The sequence below is a fragment of the Chrysemys picta genome, chromosome 24 (assembly GCF_011386835.1).
Source record: "Chrysemys picta bellii isolate R12L10 chromosome 24, ASM1138683v2, whole genome shotgun sequence".
NCBI lineage: Eukaryota > Metazoa > Chordata > Testudines > Emydidae > Chrysemys > Chrysemys picta.
This window is the reverse complement of record NC_088814.1, coordinates 4,813,296-4,829,208: the sequence shown is the minus strand read 5'-3', so window position 1 is coordinate 4,829,208 and position 15,913 is coordinate 4,813,296. Positions and strand designations below refer to the sequence as shown.

At 56.8% G+C, this 15,913-nt stretch overlaps 2 protein-coding genes across 35 annotated transcripts in view; one reads left to right on the top strand and one right to left on the bottom strand.

Annotated features, from left to right (window-relative positions):
• The window catches only part of ARHGAP23 (Rho GTPase activating protein 23), a 125,493-nt gene extending 119,209 nt beyond the window's left edge, over positions 1-6,284 (top strand). For 12 of the 16 annotated variants that reach the window (XM_065577540.1, XM_065577536.1, XM_065577535.1 and 9 more), the window contains 2 exons: positions 237-268; positions 1,276-6,284. In XM_065577540.1, coding sequence (XP_065433612.1) covers positions 237-268; positions 1,276-2,424 — 1,181 coding nt within the window. In that variant the 3' untranslated portion in view covers positions 2,425-6,284. The remainder of the gene's footprint in view (positions 1-236; positions 269-1,275) is intronic. The other 4 variants (XM_065577533.1, XM_065577545.1, XM_065577542.1 and 1 more) reach the window with 3 other exon arrangements.
• A 2,468-nt stretch (positions 6,285-8,752) lies between these two features.
• The window catches only part of SRCIN1 (SRC kinase signaling inhibitor 1), a 183,998-nt gene continuing 176,837 nt past the window's right edge, over positions 8,753-15,913 (bottom strand). For 14 of the 19 annotated variants that reach the window (XM_024100746.3, XM_042844553.2, XM_042844552.2 and 11 more), the window contains one exon: positions 8,753-13,530. In XM_024100746.3, coding sequence (XP_023956514.1) covers positions 13,315-13,530 — 216 coding nt within the window. In that variant the 3' untranslated portion in view covers positions 8,753-13,314. Of the gene's footprint in view, positions 14,196-15,913 lie in introns of all 19 variants that reach the window. The other 5 variants (XM_042844551.2, XM_042844560.2, XM_042844556.2 and 2 more) reach the window with 3 other exon arrangements.

The window sequence follows — 15,913 nt, the reverse complement described above, 5'->3', positions numbered from 1 at the left end:
GCTACCCCTGGGCCTCGTTAATTTCCCAGCCTGGGCGCCCCACTGCCAGTTGCTGGAGCAACGTGGATGCTGATCGTGCCGTTGATTAGAGCCACACGTGGAGGGAGAGCTTGGGGATGCCCTTGAGAAACGTCCCTCTGCTGTGATGCCCGCACGCCCCTAGCCCCCCCCCCCCCCTCCGCTAGCAAAGACCTCCCCCGCCCACCCTAATCCCTGCTCTGTCTTTTGCGTTACAGATTCAACCAATAGCGGCTCTGCCAAATCGAAGGTGAGGACTCCCGTGTGAGGGACTCTCTGAAGTCTGGGGGGTGGTTCCTGTGTGTGCTAACATCTCCAGCTTTGCTGGGCCTCAGCCTCTGGCCCAGCGCAAGGGGCAGGAAACGCAGGGTGGAAATTCGGCGTTTTACCCATAAATCCTGTTGCTGTAAAAGCACAGAGCAGCTTGTGTGGCCCTTCCCACCTCAGTCCTGGGCCGTGCTGTCCTGTCCGCCCGAGAGCAGCCAGACGGGCGGGTTCGCGGGATTGCCAACTCTGTATGAGGAAGGGAGGTCCAGGGGTTTACTTGGGTCTGATGAGGCAGGAGAAAGCTTCAAGGTGACCTTGCAGGTCACAGGATGGTGGCATGGCCCAGTGGGTAGGACCCTGGCCTGAGAGTCAAAGACAACTGAGTTCTGTTCCTGGCTCGGCCTGTTGTGTGTCACTGCTCTCTCTCTGCCTCAGTTTCCCCTCTCCCCCTTGTCTATTTAGATCCTTTTGGGGAGGGAGGGTCTTGGCCAGTTTCTCCGAGCAGGTCTGCCCAGCCGGGCCCTGATCCTGACGAGGGGCTGTGCATGTCTCTGCAGTAGCCAGAATTCGAACTCTGGGTCACTTGACATATGTTTCATGCTGACCCGTGACATGGTTCCTAACAGGCCCCTTCCTGGGAGCTCTCCTTAGCATCCGTCCTGGTGGTTCTGCTGGCTCCACGGGCTGGCTGGGACATGGAGGAGTGGGAAGGCACGTGCAATCCTGTGCCCTGAGAGATGGCAGCCTCCATTTCCCCAGAATGCACTGCACCACTCTGGGACAGTGGCCTAAATATTTCCCAGAATGCACCACAGCACGATTGGATGCCACCCCCGATTTTCCCAGAACGCACTGCTGCGGCAGAGCGGCTGCGGCCAGGTCGGTGGCCTGAGCGCTCGGTGCGAAGCTGCCTGGGCTCGGGGGCCGGGGAGGAGCCGTGAGCGGCAGGGACCGGGGCCGTGGCACTAAGCCAGGTGGTTCTCTCTCCAGCAGGGCTCAGGGGCGCCCCGGAAGGATCAGTACAACAAGGAGCTGCTCGCCATCTCCTTCATCGCCGCCGTCAACCGCAAGAGGAAGAAGCGGCGGGAGGCCAAGCGTTTGGGGAGCAGCACGGACGACGACTCGGAGCACGAAGCCACCAAAGGCAGAGCCGAGGAGGCCAGGGGTGGGGGCGCGGAGGAGGAAGAGGCCAAGGGGCCAGGGTGCGGCGTGGCCCCTGGAGAGCCAGGCCCAACGCGCGACGCTCCGAGCCGCCGAGCGAGCACAGAGGAGCAGGCGGGACCGAGGGAGCCAGCGCCGGACGCCCGGTCCATCGTCTCGGGCTATTCCACCCTGTCCACCATCGACCGCAGCCTGTGCTCGGAGGTGCAGTCGGTGGCCGAGAGCCGAGGTGACGAGGCAGACGACGAGCGCAGCGAATTCAGCCACGTGGAGACGGACACAGAGAGCAGCTTCCTGCTGGGGAGGGCAGGGCCGGGCGCCGGGCCGGGGCCCGAGGCGGAGAGCGGCGAGAAGGAGAAACTCGCCCGGGCCTCCTTCAACTCCCACCGGCTCATCCAGTGCGACACGCTGGCCCGCAGGAAGCTGGCACGGCCCCGTCCGGACAGCGAGTCGTCCACCAAGGGCAGCCAGGAGTCCCTGCAGCCCCCGGGGGCCGGTGGGGAGCCGTGGGGCAGCGGGGCCCCGGCCAGGCCCTCGCTGACGGAGCAGATCCGCCTGCGTCTGCGCGGCTCGGCCGACGACATGCTGGCCGTGCGCCTGCGCAAGCCCCACTCCCCGGAGACGCGGCGCAAGAAGAGCTCCTGGAGGCGCCATACGGTGGTGGTGCCCGGCGGCCTGAAGGACCTCAACTTCAACGAGTGGAAGGAGCAGCAGACGCCGGGCCAGGGACCCCCCGTGGGTCCCGAGCTCTGCCCCCCGGACACCGGCGCCTCCTGCAGGGACCTGCACAGAGACAACAAGGACTCGGGCCTCAGCAGCCTGGAGTCGACCAAGGCCAGGCCCTCCTCGTCCTCGGCCCTGAGCCACCAGGGCGGCGCCGGTGAGCAGCTGCACAGTAAGGGCCCGGAGGGGAACCCTGGCGACCGGGGCCCGGCTCCCACCCGCGCAGCTTCTTTCCGCTTCCACCATTGTCTCTAACCCCCGAGGCCTGTCTCTGCTTCCCCCCCCCATCTCTCTCGCCCCCTGTGCTGCCGCTTGTGGTGAAGGCTGAAGTCCCCTCTCTGGGCGGTTCCCCATCCGCACAGAGGTTGGAGCGCCCCCTAGGGGCCAGCAGCCACTCGCCCGGATTTTGCCGGCCTTGCCCCTTGAACGTCCCTTGGCCTTTCTCACGGGGCTCCCTAGGCTGCCGGAGACGCCCCCGGCCGCGCTGCCTGGCTGGCGCTCGGGCGCGACGTTCACTGAACGACCCTCCCGTGGTTTGGGGATGTAATCGTGAGTCTGTTTGATTTGTCTTCCTTTTTAAGACTCCCCCACCCCTGACGTTGCCAGGCCAGGCCTGGGTGGGGGATTGTCCGCAGCTTGGAGCGTCCCGGCCTCGCCACAGAGCCGGGATCCCAGCCCTTTGGGTCCAGCCCGCAGCTGGGATGGGCGGGCACAGCGCACCCACAGGATGCACTTGGTCTGAGACAGGCAACCCCTCCCCAGCCTCCTGGCCCCCCCAGCACATCTCCCTGCGTGGCTGCGGGGTCCCTGAGGCTGCCATATCCGCTCCGCTGTCCCCCGGATGTCACGGGGGGAGCGTGCGTGGCTCTCGCTGCCTCCCCCTTGGTGGGGGATCCCACGGTTCCTGCGAAGGGCTGCTCCCCGCTGACGCGGGGGGTTGGGGGCAGGGGAATGATGCTCCGATTTCCATGAGACCGTTGCCAGTCCCCCACTGCCAGCCCCCAAACCTCCCAGCAGGAGCTGGTGCCTCTGAAATCCTGCCCCAGCTCTGGCATCACATCACTGTGCCCCTCCCCCTGCCCCCTCGGCTCAGAGAAAGTGCCCCCTGGTGTGCAAGGAACTGCTGGGTGGCTTTGAACAGAGGGTCCCTGGCACCCCAGTCCCGCCTGCCCCCGAGAGGCCCCCCCCTTTCCCAAGCGGGTTCTCCCACCCCGGGTCAGTCCAGGGTGCGCGAGGCGGCTGTGGAATGGAGACAGGAGGCCGCGCAGACACAGCGCCCGCACGTGGGCTTTTCTCAAGAGCGTGAGCATTTTTCCGCTGGCTCGTAACACTGGCGTGTGCATGTGTATGCACATGCACCATTCAGGTCTATGTGTGTGCACATGCGTGTGCACCAGTCGCCTGTGTGTGTGCACGTGTGCACCAGTTGCACCTGTGTGAGTGCGTGCATGTGCACCAGTTGCACATGTGTGTTCATGTACACCATTTGCACGTGTGTGTGTGTGTGCACGTGTGTGCTATGGCTGTGCCCCATGGAGCACGTGCCTGCGGTGCCCTTGTGTCCAGCCTGATTCAGTGTTGGGTAATTGGTAGATGTAGGTGTGGTGGCATCATTGGCACCTGAGCAGGAGTGTGTGTGTGTTGGGGCCGTTGGCACGTGCTCAGTGACCATATGCCCGCTGGCACCAGGTGTGGGATCCACTCGCGTGAATGCTGGGAAATGTCCCTCGTGCCAAGGGGCCCTTTGTTCCCCAGCCCCTCCCCTGTGCCAGGCCGTGCCAGGTCCTGCGCTCTGCCAGGGAGGAGGTGCTGTTGTTTGCTAGCCTCAAAGCCACAGGGGAAGAAGCGTAGGAAGGGGGCCCAGGTCATGGCTGGTTCAGTGCTTCCAGTGTGGCAGGGAAACCCAGCCAGGGAAGCAGAGCTACGTGGGCCAGCCAGGAACATCCCGGGAGGAGGGAGGAATCCTGGCCCCATTGCAGTCGATAGCCCCACCGGCATCACTGGGGCCTGGAGTTGAGTCCTGAGCACTCGGCAGCTGCCCTTCCTCCCCGGACATGACCCTCAGCTGCTCTCTGCGGCCCGAGGCCTCCTGCCCCTGGACAGGCGGGTTCACACTCGCAGCTGAGCCGTGCAAAGCCCCCTGAGGTTAGGCCGCCCGGTGGGACTCGGGCACTCCCAGGGGGGCGGGGGGGGGGCGTCTTTGGCTGGGCAGCCCCCTGGCTAGCAGGTGGAGTGAGCAGCTGGGGGCGTGAGCGTTAGGTGACCCCCCCAGGCAGGTCGCAGCCCCTTTGAGAAGCGGGGCGGGGAGGGTGGTGTGAGCGAGCGGCATGGATGCGCACAGGACACACAAGTGGCACTGCAGAGAGCAGCCAGGCCCAGGGCCCGTGGCAGCGACGCTGGGAGAACGCACGGCTCACGGGATTGAGACTAGATCTATCCTGGCCGCTGTCGAGTCAGGCCCTTGCTAGCAGCGCCGACCGGGGAAATGGCCCGGGGTAAACCCATAATGCCCATCGTGCCATCCGGCCCCGAGCTGTTTCCAGCCGGGTTGTGGGCAGCCCAGTGTTAATGCTCCAGACCTGGTGCCGTGTGGCTGCGAACGCAACAGTGCCAGTGCCCCAGGCGGTTTAATACTAGTCCCTACCTTGCACAGCCCGGCTTTCAGCCCTACCAGCTCGCTTCCTCCCAGGCCCCCGCATGCCCAGGGACAGGCCTGGCGTGTTTGCGTTTCACAGCCCAGTTGGTTCCCCAGCACTAACTGGCTGCCCCTTGCCCCGCACCTGGGTAGAGCGGATGCGGCCAGAGCACAGAAAGAACTGGGTTTGAATGCAGGGCTTGCCGGAGCCCGGAGCGTGCACACTTGCTCTGCATCGCCCTTGGGATGCACAAGGACTGGAGCATTCAAACCTCTGCGACAGGAATGTGTCCACCCTGCAAACCTCCCCTCGCCCCCCCTGCTGGTTTCACCCAGGAACTCGTTTGTGTTTTGTTTTCTGTCACACCGCCAACGTCCCAGTGCTTGTGCCACCCGCCCAGCTGGGGGCACCGGTCACGGCCTTGCGTCTCAAAGCGCTTTCACAACCGATGCAGCCGCCGTTGGGGCAGGCCGCAGCAGCTGTAACGGGGTGCAGGGTTCGGGTTAAGGGAGCCAATGGGAACTGGCGAGGGTGCTGCAGGTAGGTGGGGCTAATCTTACACAAACTGGAATTTGGCTGGCCCTGGCAGCCTGTCTCTCGCTACAGACATAGTGCCATGGAAGAGTTTTGAGTCCGTCGCACGCTGCGTTTCTCAGCGTCAGGAGAGCCGACGCTGGCGTGAGCTCATTCGTCCCAGGTAACTGGAGCCAGGCAGCGTATTAATTCCATGCACAGAAAGTCCCACTTTCTACCAGGCAAGCAAACGTCTGTCGTCCTATGCAGTGGTTTATATTTTTCCTCTTGAAAATGGTAAAACTGTGTTTTCATGCTGCTAGACTGTGGCTCCCTTTTAGTTTGAAATTAAAACCACCCCTCCCCCCGCCAAATCCAATGCACCCGTCTCTGTGTTTAGAAAAAAGGCCAACTGCAGCCCCGTGCCCGGCGATGGTCTTCCTGACCCAGGGGTACTGTCTCTGCAGCGAGCGCCCAGCTGTCCTCTACCGCGCTGGGGCTACAAAATAACGCCACGCCGCGTCTTCCGCTTCGAACTGCAGCCATTCCAATGAGAGGCCTTGGGAGGATTTTAAAAATAAAATTAAAACAAAAAAAAAAAACCTTACTCCAGTTGATGCATCGTTCTCGTACTTTATGCAAATAATTGCTGTAAAGTTTTGTTGTTTTCCTTTTTTGTGTAAATAGCGTCTTGAAATGTGTAACATATTACAAAGAATTTATAAGGATTTTTTTAAGACGTTTCGCTCGTTTAAAAAAAAAAAACCCCAGAAGAAAACCACCAAGTGCTGTAACAGTGTTGAATTTTTAAAACCTTCCTGCATGTGTCATGTTTTTCCTTGAGGTGTTGTAAAAGGTCAGACATATATATGGAATATGCAAAACTAAAAAAAACCAACCCACCTGGTTTGGCCCTCGCCGCCGTACAATTCTATATATTGGAAATAAACTGGCGTATTCAAGGAACAGACTTTCTGCTTTTATTGAACGGGTCCGTTGGCTTTTTAGCAACCGAACGTTCCTGCGTGGGCCAGGCAATTCCACCAGCAGGCGCTCGGGGGCGTATCTGACATCGTCCTCAGCAGCTGCTTGGGTTGGCGATGGGCGAGCTGGACCGTTGGATGGTGCATTACGGCAATTCCCATGCTAACACTCGTGGGCCTCGTGCACCTGCTTGACTCAGGGCCTTTGGACAATCCCACAGGGCTGGTAATGTGATGGTGTCTCAGTGAAATCGCGTGACGTGGGGAAAAGGGGCAGAGCTCGGGTGAACAAGGGACGTGCACCCACAAAATAAACACCTGTTTGGGCAAGACAATGCCAGGTCGGGGTTGATCAAGGTCCCGCCCCTCATGTGACTGTCTCTGCGAAAAGGGGGCAGTGGGGGTGCAGCTGCAATCCCTGTGAGCATCGTTATCGTTATTACTTGTCTTGCAGGATTACCCGGCAGCCCCAGTGCTGGAGCAGGGCCCCACAGCGCTAGGTGCTGTACAGACACTGAACACGAGGGCTGTGGGCTCGTTTGCACGGCCCCACTAGGCTCACGTTCGTACACTTGCTTGCACGCGAGCTGAGTAAATCCACCATACGGTGAACAGCTGGAGGGATTGGCTGAGTTGTAACTCAGGCGCTGTCTACACTAGGGGTGCTGTCGTGTAGATGCTTCTTAAAGCGATGGCCAAGTCCCCCCCCCCCCCGTGTTGCTGTAGCAACGCCACCTCCCCAAGTGATGGGCACTAGGACAACAGGCATTTGTCCGACCGGGGGTAAGGCCAGCACAGCTATGGGGCTCGGGGGGCGGAGGGGGCAGGGGGATTTTAGATGTAGATGAGCCCACCCGCTGCTGCTTCGCCCTGGCCCAATACCAGCCCTTTCGTGAGCCGGGGGCCCATACCTGCCTCAGCCTGTGCCCTAAAAACCTCCAAGGCCGGGCTTTGCCCCGTGGACCCCCCCCCTTTCGACAATAAACATTACTCCAGGACCCCAGGAGGGGGGACTGAAGCCTGAGCCCCCGGTGGTGGCGCGGGGGGGGCAAAGCCGAAACCCAAGGGTTCAGTGCCAGGCAGGGGCCTGTAATCTGAGTCCCGACACCAGTGGCGTATTAAGGTCTAGGCCTAGGCCAGCAAATTTTCAGGGGCGGCAAATTTGAGCACCCACGGAGAAGCTCCCCTGCTCCAGCTCGTCGCCGCGTCCTGTTTCTCTCCCCTCCCTCCCAGCGCTTATGCCGCGAAACAGCTGTTTCGCGGGGCAGGGAGGGAGGGGGGAGGAGTGGGAACATAGTGTGCTGGGGGAAGAGGCAGGGCCAGGGTGGGGATTTGGGGAAGGGATCCAATAGGGGCAGGGAGGGGGGGGAGTTGGGGCGGGACTTTGGGGAAGGGGTTGGAATGGGAGCGGGAAAAGGGTGGAGTCGGGGCGGGGCGGCAAAATCATTAATCCGCCACTGCCCGACGCCCAGGGCTAAAGCCTGCGGACGTCAGTCCTGGGTGGGGGTGCTCAGACTTCAGCTTCGGCCCCGGGCCCCAGCAAGTCTAAGCCAGCCCTGGCGCCCCCCAGCCCGGTTTGACAACCGCTGCACTAAGGCCACTACCGCCGCTTGTTGAGGTGGTTTTATTAAGTCGAGCGGCTCCACCCCGGCACAGCTGGCAATGCGCTAGTGTAGCCCTGGCCTCAGTGGGGGACCCCAGCCTAGCGCTCTGCTTGCGCATGAACGCACACACACCACGACAATCCTACCTGATCGCACACGTGGCACAAGGCTCAACCTAGCGCTGACCGCGCCAGCCTCCTAGGAAACCTGCAGTGCCATTCATTACCTTGCGAGACGCTAACAGTCATGGATTTAATGACTGCAGAGAGGTTACTGGGGCCCTTAGAATATGTTACCTACCCAGCCTAAACAAGCATAGACTCGCAGGGACCACAACAGGGCAGCTAGTCCAGTCCCCTGCACTCATAGCAGGACTAAGTGTTGTCTAAACCATCCCTGACAGGTGTGTGTCTAACCTGCGCTTTAAAGTCTCCAATGATGGCGATTCCACAAGTGGCCAAAGTGCGGGCACCAGCCCAAGCCCGAATGTCGATACGGCACGTTTACAGCCCCGCAGTCCGAGTCCCAGGTGTGTAACTGCAGTGTAGACGTACCCCGAGCACCTTCTCGGCCCTGAAGACGAGGTGAAACCCTGTCTCACCCACTGCGTTGCCGAGGCTAGTCAGCATATCAGCAGGGCTTGAGCGTGGAGCGTCCTGCTGGGCCAACTGGCTTCAGTTAAAACCCCAATTGAACTGGAGCTAGAGGTTGGGGTGTATGTGTACAGGAAGGGGAGTAACAAAGACTGCAGCATCTCGGCCCTCTGAGGAAGGCTTGCCCCAGGCCCATGGTTGGGTGGTTGGTTAAGAGACAGTAACAAAAGACAAATCTTAAAGGGAAGACGTGCTATAGAGAAAAAAAAAGGTGTTTTATTAAAGCCAGACACTCTGATAAAAAAGAAAATAAGAAAGGAAAGGCAAAAGAAAAAGCAACCCTTTGTCATTTGGAATTTTTCAAGTTACAACGATCACATTTCTCACAGAACTATCCATGGCATCCGTATAGTTTATACATAGACCTACGCTACAGACAGAAGCCGGAAAAAGATTTACAAAAACATACAGACTCCAGAACTGGCCTTTACAACCAGCTTTGTTTTGTTTTGTGTTTTTTTTTTTCAAAACAGTTCACAATAAAATTCATGCGAGAGAGAGAGAGACACACACACGACATTGTAGAAACCCCGAAAACAGCATCTAAAGTTTTCTTTTTTTGTCCTTTTAAAATTTTTAACCAACATACAGTCTCAGACGACGAAAGCAAGGTGTGGCATGCAGCGACGGCTCCAGAGAGACATGCATAACTTGGATGGTGCCTTTTTTAGTTTTTTTTTTATTTTCATTTTTATTTAAAAGTCAGAATAAAGTGGGTTTATTTTTAAGTCAACACGCTGTTATTGGTGGTCTCACACACAAGTTGAGTGATGCCATGAAAATGACACGCACACGCACACATACACACACACACACGCACGCACGCATAGAAAACTAGTTGGCTTAACCATGGCGGGGCTGGGGGTAGGAAATGAAGCCAATAGAAATTAACCAAAACAAAATGCCCAGTAATTCCCTCCAAAGCCACAGACGAGTGTGGAAAATCACCTCCCGGTAGCTAAAAGGCAGCCCCACGACACTATTAGTCACGGCCATCGTGCGAGGGGAAAGCCTTCGCAACACACAGGAGAATGCAGCTGTAAACATTTAAACACATGCACCTTTGCGGCAGCTGTTCACAGGGGCCCAAGTCGCCTTAAAAGCCGCAGGGTGTTACGCACCTGGGCCTACGTGCCTAGCGAAGCATTTTCAAAAGCCCATTGATTTTGTTTTCTATTGCCTAAGCCCCAGAACCTGAACTGTGTTTAGCTGCTGAACGCCTACTGACGCCAATGGGAGTTAGGTGCGTACGTACCATGGAAGAGCTGGGCCTTAGGTGCTTTTGACCCTGTTACCCTATTTGTGCCTTTGGAAACAAAAATCTGCCCCCACCCACCCTCCCACATAGCAGGCTGCAGCATTTTGTGCTAATTTAGTGACACAGCGGCCTGCCCCCGCGAGCCCGTTCCAGCCGGCGCGCGGCCAGGTTGAAATCAAGTTAAGCACGTCCAGGTGAGGCCGAAGGCAGGGTGAGTGGCTGGCAGTGGTTTACCTGACTGGGTTTTAAAAACACCTTCCCCTCCAGTGGGGGGGAGCACTGTGTGGGGGGGGGGGCTAGCCCTTAGCTACAGGGGTGAGGCTATGCCAGCGTTTCTATTGTAAGCCTCCCCACCCTTCCTACTCACACGCCGGCAGGAGCAAGACCGTGACGCACTGGCCCACAGCAGCATAGACCTGTCCAGCCCCTACCTTGAGGCACAGTGGGGGGGTGTCCTCCCCTCCCATGGGAGCTGGAAGGCCTTCACCAGGGCATCTGGCCATCCTTAATACTGGGTGCTCTGCCCTCAGCACTCCCCCTCTGAGCTGGGCACACCCCCATCCCGGCAGGGTCTGGTGGGTGGGCACCCATCACTCACTAGCAGCCATGAGACAAGCCATGACACTGCCACTTCCTGGCCTTTGCAGGGATGGTCTTTCTTTGGCCTGGCCCTAGGCAGGCTGTGGAAGCGGGTTCAGGGGGCCAGCGGGACGGTGCCTGGGGGGGGTCGGTGGGGGAGAGGAGCCAGGGGCGCAGTCAGAAGCCACAGCTTTGCTACAATGGTTCACTTTGGTACTGAACATTTTTTTATTTTATTTTTTTAAATTAACGCTTCACCTTCCGTCTCTTGAGCCTGGCTCCGGCTCGGCCCGAAAGGCCACGCCTGAGCATTTGCCCCACTGTGTGAAGCCAAGCCAAGCCGAGCCGTCTGTCTCCAGCTAGGGGCACAGGGCCACGGGCTCGGAGAGGGGTGTCGGACTTCTAGGGGCTGACGCTGGCCCTGGGGTGGGGAAGGGCTCGGACAATGCCGGGCAAGGGGGAAATAATCTAGACATAAACCCAGCACTTTCTTTAAGAGCTGGGACAGCTCCTTCTCCTCCCTGCCCAGCGGGTGGCGCTAAGTCCCCCACTAAACTCCACCTCTTGTTCTTCCTTTTATCTGGCTCCTCCCGGGGGGAAAAAATGACCCATCAGCCCAGTGTGTGCCTGACTCTGCCTATAGCTTGGGACCCCCACCGCTTAAAAATTGCTACAGTGGCGCTGGGACAAGTGTAATCGGCTTGGTGCTCTGTTCTCGCCCCGCCCTGCCCCTGCCGCCGCGGGCAAGAAGTCTGTTTCAGCCCCAAGACTTGGGCTTTAAAGGTCATACTTTACAATCCAGGGGTCACAGGTTCAATCCCTGCTACCGACAACCGGTCCTGGTGCTTGGTGTCCCACACAGGCACCAGTGGCTCCCTCCACATGCATACCAGCCTCTCCCACCATGCACACAAAATGTCAGAAGCGGGGAGGAAAGACAGGCAATAGGGAGGGGTCTAGGAAAAGCATGGAAACAGGACGGTAAGCTGAGCGTTAGCGTTAAAGCTGCGTTTCTAAAGCAACAATTTCACCAGGGAAGAAGAGCCACCCCCTCATATACCAGCCGTGAAGAGAGTTCTTTTATTTCTTCTGTTTTTAAATATTTATATATATATTTATATTACGTATATTATATATATATATAATATGTAAATATATTTTTAAAACAATATAAAATGTTAAGACACTTCACTTAAATGTAAAGAGTTGCTTTTTGCAATCCAAAGAAATTGCATTATGGTTCTTTTCTTTTTTTTTTTTCTTTTCTCTTTGTTATTCAAAAAAAGGCTCGTTCTTTTCGTACAAAAATGATCGCTATACAAAAAAGAAAGAAAGAAAAAGAAAAAGAGAAGGAACTGAAAACGGACGACGAACTAGGCAACGAAAGAAGTGATTCGATTTCGTACTCTGGTTGCACATGATCCGCACTCTACAATATAGCATTTTGGATATTCACACCCACACACACAGCTCGCATAGATCCCCCTAGATATAATCTGTGCTTACATTTTGTTTGTTCAGTGACTGGCCATTCCCCCCACCCACCCCACACACACGCACATGTATGTATTGTACTTTAACAAACCTCTTCCGTACCTATCTGAGTCCAGGACACGTGCCTCTCTTTTGTGCCCATTCTCCGTGGCTCCAGACTGAGCCCAAGAGACCCAGCATTGGCCACTGGACCTGCGGCTCGTCTACTAATCTCATTCCCCATCTCCCTCCCTCGGGTTCCTCTAACGAGCCCTAGCCCTTTGCCCTGCTATACAGTGTATTTGTCACAGCCACGGGCAAGGGCAGCTCCTCGCCTATTTGTACTTTGCATTCCTTCCCCCCGCTCACCTCCTGGGTGTTACAGCCCCCTGGGGGCGCTGCTACTGGTGCAAACTAGCCACTAGCCCCTGGTGCGTTCCCTGTGGCCCTGCCTGACCAGAGCTGATTGCTATAGATTTCAAGGGCCCGGTGGGGGACTGCCACCCCCACCCCCAACCTCAGCCCAAGGCCAGGCCCCGTTATGCCAGACTCCCACTTACCAATGAGTCCATGCAGAGGCCAGGACCCGGAACAGGAGCATTAAACTCCAAGAGCATTCGCAGCCTCCGCATGGACACCCCCATCTGGGCACACAGTATATTGCTTAGTACCGTGGCATTCACCCTTTGCCGGTGCAGGACAATATGGAAGGGCAGGGCGGTTACAAGCCATGACCCTTGCTGGGGTCATGCCCCTTCTGCCCCAGTCGAGATCCAGGGCTTACAACCTCACCCTTCCCGCCTGCGTTCCTCTGCCTTTCCCAATCCCATTCCACTCCCCTCCCACGTCCCTCAGTCCGACATGATCGGCCCCTTCTGTGCCACCCAGCCCCTGGCCTCACCGTTCAGCATCACCCCTCTGCTCCATGCAGCCCCGGGCTGCCTCCGCCAGTTTCTCTCTCTCCCTACAGGAAGGAACTGACCAAACCTTTAAAGTGCTACATTATGAAACTAAGATTACGGGAAACCTGACTCCTTCAGGAACCGGCCCCGTCTCATTCCAATTTCTCTACCCGTTTCAGCCACATCTCTTGGAGTAACATTCTGCCTCCCTGCCACTGACATGCCCCGACCTTTGGTCTTTCCCTTTGCGAAGCACTTGGCAATCTCGCCGACTAAACCCGCTCAGGTGTTTCCCTTGGAAACCCTTGGAAGAAAGAGACAGTGAAGCTAACGCAAACACTGACCCGCTGGCTTCTTGCAAGATGAGCCCTGGTGGCCTTCAATACAGCACTGACCTTTCAGCAAGTCAACAATCAAAAGCCCAACGGAAAAGCTGCACACACAGGCCCCAAAGTCAAAACACCACTGACCCATGAAGACTTGGCTAGAAGACTGTAGCACAGTTTCCTACAGGATTAATCACAGTTACAGCTGTTTAAAAACTTTAAGGAAAGAAAAACGGAGTGGCATTAACAGTCAGATCTGAGGGTTTCTGAGGCGTCTTCAGAAGCCGCTTCCCCCCCACACCCTTCCTCCCCCCGTCAACGGCCTTCTGCTTTTGTTCTGGTCCCCCTTGAACAAGGCATGGCAGGTGCTGGCGCTGTGCACTGTCCTCGTTGCTTGAAGCTCGTAGAACGGGCGGAGTGAAGTTCTTAGCGCTCTTAAATAAACAAAAAACGCCAGGGTGGAAAAAAGGTGTCGAGAGGGGAGAAAAAAAAAAAAAACCACCAACAAAAAGAACAACAACAACAAAAAAAAGAGAGGAAGAAACAGAAAGTGGCAGGTCGGCCATATTGGAGCAGGAAGTGGACATGTAGGTCGGCCATTTTGGAGGAGGAAGTGAGACAGGAGGGCGGCCATAGTGGAGCAGGACAATTAAAATAAAAAGCTAGAGGGACATCTGGTGACCTTTGAAGTTGCCTCAAGAAGACAGTCCAAGGGAGGAGTGTAGGGAAGAGAGAAGCCAGGCCCCAGTAAGGAGGAAAACAGTTGAATGAGAAGTTGGCAAGGAGCGTTAGAATGAAATGGATGAGTTCCTTGCCCCAAAGGAAGTCAACACAGGGATGGATGTTCTGCCAGGAGTATTTTTTTCTGAGACTGGACTGGAAGTCTCACTCAGCCCACTAGCCTCTTTAGATGATCTAGCGGCCTAGAAAGAAAAGCAAGATTCAAGGAGGAGGAGGAAGGGCGGGGGAATCAAACAGTTTTGTTTTTAAAAAAAAAGGAATTTGTTCAGAAGCAGCATTGATTTAGGCCTGAGGTCGAGCAGCTGGGAAAAGGTCCACACCACAAACAGAGCACGAGATGATCTGGTTCCACGGGTTACTGGATGAGGGAAGGAGCATCACCAAGAGGAGAAGGCGAGCGAGAGACAGAGAGAGACAGACAGACAGACGGACGGACGGACACACACGCACACATAGAGGCAGGCAGGCAGAGGGAGACAGGAGAGAAAGGTCGGGGTGGGGGGAACAAGAATTGAAATGTTAGACTGGGCATGCACAGCGTGTTAGAACAATGACTATATTCAAGTTAGTTGCATCACAGCTGTGTGGGGGAAGGCAGGATTTCCGGGGGGGTGAGGAGCGGGGAGGTCGCTGCAGAGGTGCTGTTTATCAGAGCTGTCCCACAGGTGCAAAAGAAAGGGACAGTCGTTCACAGACGCATCTGAACCCTGGGGAGTGTCGCTTGGCTGGGGAGGGTGGCGGGGAGCGTTCAGTGACTTGTGTTGAAATCTAGCAGCTTCAGAAGCCACGGGTGGTGGGGGAAAGGGGTAGGTCCTCCAAAACGTGACTCTGCCGTCCCCGCCCAAGCTGGGTTAGCCTAAGCGTGGGGAACAAGGACAGCACCCCAAAACTTTATGAAGCATTTAAATAGAATAGTCCATGTTGCCCAAGCCAAGCTTCTGGTGAGGGACACCTGGGACTGACTGAGCAGACGCGAAGGGTCTCGGCAGCTGTATGTAACCTGCTAGGAAAGGGGCAAACCCACAGGTTCTCTTACAAGACCTTCCCCCCCCCCCCATCCCCCGAGTCCATAGATGGAAGGGGATAGAGGTCTGCTGTGCAGCGGGCTAGAACAGTTGGCCCCTACATGCAGAGAAGGGCCACTATGAGGAAGGCATGAGGCAAGCCTAAGGGTGCAATCCCAAAGGCCACTGAAGGCAATGGAAAGCTTCCCTTTGACCACAGCAGGCTTTGGGGCAGGTGCTGGCAGAGCAAAGTGGGGCTTCACAAAGCATGTGAATCTCGAGGCGGTGGAGGAACGGACTTGGGGAGCCTCCGAGGGATGAGAGGGACGGGGTGGGGGGTGGAAATCAGGATAGGGGAAGGCCAGGCTGGGTCTCTGCAAAGCCGTCCCCATGGTGCGATGCATCGGGCACGGCCTGGCCTCTGGACGGCACCCTGGACATTTTCCAAGCCGCCTAGATGACCTGGGTGCCAAACTCCCATTAATTTGTGGGACCCTAGAATGGGATTTTTCCAAAGTCAAAGGGACTTGTGCGCCTAGCTCATTTAGACACCCTGCTCCAAAACCCTTCGGCTAGCGTTTCTCAACGGTTTTTCAGCTTAACGGCCCCTTTATACTAAATCAACAATTTTTGCAACTATAAAAGAGTTTAAAAAAACACCCCTGTGTCCATGCGAACGGTGCTACGCGACTGGCCACTATTTGCGTGTGCGTGGTGAGAGGTTGCCAGGGAACACAACCCGCAAGCGTGGCGTGGGAGAGCGAGATTTTCTTTGCTCTAGCCTGTAATAAAATGAGCAATGTCTTAGGACACCCCCGTTCCCCCTCGTGCTTTTTTGTGATTCCCCGGGAGGCTCTTGACCCGCTGGTGGAGAAACACTGCCTTAGACGGTTCCCTAAATCACACCCTTGAGACCCTAGATTGGCCAAGGCATGAGGATATGTACGTGAGGGCGCACTCCTGGGAAATGGAAGAGACGGTCTAAGAGGGCTTAGGCATCTATGGCCCTTGGTATTTTCTAGCATCTAGAGAGGATAGAAGAACATAAGAGCGGCCACACTGGGTCAGACCG